Source organism: Hoplias malabaricus, chromosome 15 (genome assembly GCF_029633855.1).
Source record: "Hoplias malabaricus isolate fHopMal1 chromosome 15, fHopMal1.hap1, whole genome shotgun sequence".
NCBI classification, from domain to species: domain Eukaryota; kingdom Metazoa; phylum Chordata; class Actinopteri; order Characiformes; family Erythrinidae; genus Hoplias; species Hoplias malabaricus.
In genome coordinates, this window is record NC_089814.1 from 19,232,649 (window position 1) to 19,235,764 (window position 3,116).

General features: G+C 33.4%; 1 protein-coding gene across 1 annotated transcript; it reads right to left on the reverse strand.

Moving 5' to 3' along the window:
- Positions 1–480: 480 nt before the first annotated feature.
- Positions 481–1,434, reverse strand: LOC136668020 (odorant receptor 131-2-like). Its single transcript, XM_066645267.1, has one exon. It carries the CDS (start codon positions 1,432–1,434, stop codon positions 481–483), a length of 954 nt encoding a protein of 317 aa, XP_066501364.1.
- Between the last annotated feature and the right edge of the window lie 1,682 nt (positions 1,435–3,116).

Below are 3,116 nucleotides of genomic sequence, written 5' to 3' on the forward strand. Positions count from 1 at the left end.
AGCAGCAATATCTCGCAGAATGTTAAATAAACATATGAGACTGTGCTAAGTGCACACCAGACTTTAATGATAAAATAACGATTGTATTGTTAAAACGTGTACAGTAGATAGTCATTGTTCTAGAAGGAGAAAGTTTTTTTACATAATTGTTAAAAAACAACAACAACAACAACAACAAAAAAACCCACAAAAGTCAAAAGTTTAGGATGAAATAAATATTACGTAAGTAAAACAATTGCAATAAGGTACATGTTTGAAATCTTACCCTTCAGGGTACCATTACATTGATTTTGTAACCTCTTTTTCTAACAAAATAGACACTGTCTAATTTACCAAAATAAATAAATCTTTTTTTTTTAATAATCGAGCGATACATCACATATCTTTAAAGGCCTACATTACTAGTCTCAAGCAGCAGAGCAAGACCAGGAATAATATCTAGGAAGAAAATGCATTTGTAATAACATTTTTGTTTTCATGCTAACATGCTGTCTTTCTAGTGCCATAAAAGAAATAATATTTGAATAGTGGTCTTACAGCATCGTCTCTAAGCCCATAGATGAGAGGGCTGAGGCAACGGGGCAGGATCAGAATAATGAGAAAGTTCAGATATCGCAGGCTTGTAAAGAGGGAGATATTATTACCAGTCAGTGTATAAAGTGCTCTCTCTATAGGCCCGTATACGAAAGAGGAGAGACACAGAATCAGCTGAATGAGGTGTAGCAGCACAGTCCTGTGGGCTTTTTTAGCTGAGTCTTTTTTAGAGGACACAGATCTGGCTGTGATTAAAATGCTGACATAGATGAAGACAATTATCAGCGTCACAAATACAAAGAGAAATGTATTACATCCATTGTAAACATCAACCTGCCATTGTTTTATAAAGATCTGCTCACGAAAGCACAACATCTGAACGTGGAAAAAGTTAGGATCAGCCACTGCTGCAAAAACGATATCAGTCACAATGTTTACAGAGCCAAAAAACCATACAACCCCAATGGCAATGTAAGTCCTTTTATGAGTGGCTATTTCACCATGTCTCAAAGGAAAGCGAATTGCCACAAACAGCTCAAGTGACATTACAGCCAGGTTAAAAGGTGCATTGCGAAATGTTACAGTAGACAGATAGATCAGGAGCGAGCACACAGCTTTAGCCAGCTTGAGGAATGCCAGGGCCAGGACATACATCAAAGTGGTGAGAATGAGATGAATAGAGTCATTATAAAGCATATGTACAAAGAGAATGTAGCGTGGAGTTTCTTTAAAAAAACTCTTACTCCTAAGAGCATACAGCATGACACAGTTAATATATATAAAAAACACTGTTATCAGTATTAGTACCACCAGCTTTGTTATAACCCCTCCATCCAATTCCAGTTTAATCAAATTCTGATACATATAAGCATTCACAGTGCTGTCATTAATCCCTGCCATTGACTAATTCCAGTAACAAAAACAACAAGGTATAGCACACTATTTATTGGAATATAAGCCAGCTAGCAAGGAAAATAAACCTAATCAACAAAGCAACAGACATTTGAAACTTAAAGGATGCCTTTTAAGTACTATGTGTATAATCTGAAAACACCATGTGTTTACAAATTCAAGTTTTCTACATAGCCACTACACATCCGTCTTTCATTGATTGTCATATAAGTTAAAGAATAACATCTTCACTCTGTGAATCTCCAAGCTCTGAGCAGTGACACAGATTTCTGTGACTTTTATATTGTAAACTGACATCACACCATCACGGGGACAGAAAAATAGATGATGACATATCATTTCTCTGTCTCTCTTACTCTTTCTCTAAAACACACCCCTTATTCTTTCTTATTCATATAATCCCATGATATCCTATTTGCAGAATATTCCTGGAAATAAAATAAAATAAAATAAAACAAAATACTGCATCAATGCAGAGTGGCATGAACGCGATCAGCCTGTGGCACTGCTGAGGTGTTATGGAAGCCCAGGTTGTTTTCATAGTGGCCTTCATTGTTGGGTCTGGTCCAGTCCACTCCTTGTGAATCTCCCCCAAATTTATTGAATGATTTTTCTTGACAATCTTTTCATGGCTGCGGTTATCCCTGTTGCTTGTGCACCTTTTTCTTTTTCCTTCCCTTCAACTTTGTATTAATATGATTGGATTATTCAAATTTTCTGACATAATGACTTTTGGGTTTTCACTGGCTGTAAACCATATTCATCAACATTAAATGAAATAAATGCTTGAAATACATCACTCTGTTTGTAATAAATCTATATGAGTTTCATTTTTTGAATTACAGAAATAAATTCATTTTTGATGGCTTTAAAAGATAAAAGCTTTAAAATGGTTTAATCTGTGAATAAGTCATATTATATTCATGACAGAATATAAACTTATATGTGTGTGTGTGTGTGTAAAAATAGTTCAATGTAAATGAATGTAATGTTAAATATATTTTTAAAAAAATATATCATTACATTGTCATATTATGTTTCAAATCTTTAGAAAAACATGAAAAAGCCTTTCAATTACTTTGTAAACTTGAAATCAGATGCTAAAAAATGTGTCTATGGTAGTGCCTATCAAAGTTTAATTTAAGTGGAAATGTTAGGTGGTTTAATCAAAACACCACTTGGTGTCACTGTAAAACCTCATATATGTCATATCATTTAAACTGATATGATATCATGATGCCACGAATTTAATTTAATAAATAAAGTTCACCAATATACACAAGCCTAAAATTATTTATACCATAATGATTTTGATATCTACTGAAATTTGATTACACAAAAATATTTTTTCTGAAGAGATACTGTATAAACCTATGACAAAACACAGAGTTAGAGTTATAAATTTTTAAACAATTGATTTTGTTTGTTTTTACATTTTATGCAAAATGGCATTATTCAAACCTTTTCTCAGTAATCAATAGCAAATCTTTTGTTTGCAATAAGCAATGAATCGGTTCTTATAATTGCTAACAAGCCTTTTAATTGTCTCTGGTGGGATTTTGGCCCAATTTTAGTGATTTTACTATAACCAATAGGTCTTTTAGGTTTGAACGTTTCCATGCCATCACTTTAGCCTGTTTACATCCTTCCACACATAGGTTCCTAGGTTT

Excerpts from the sequence above, each read along its gene's own strand:
- LOC136668020 (XM_066645267.1), bottom strand. The coding sequence starts at position 1,434 with ATGGCAGGGATTAATGACAGCACTGTGAATGCTTATATGTATCAGAAT.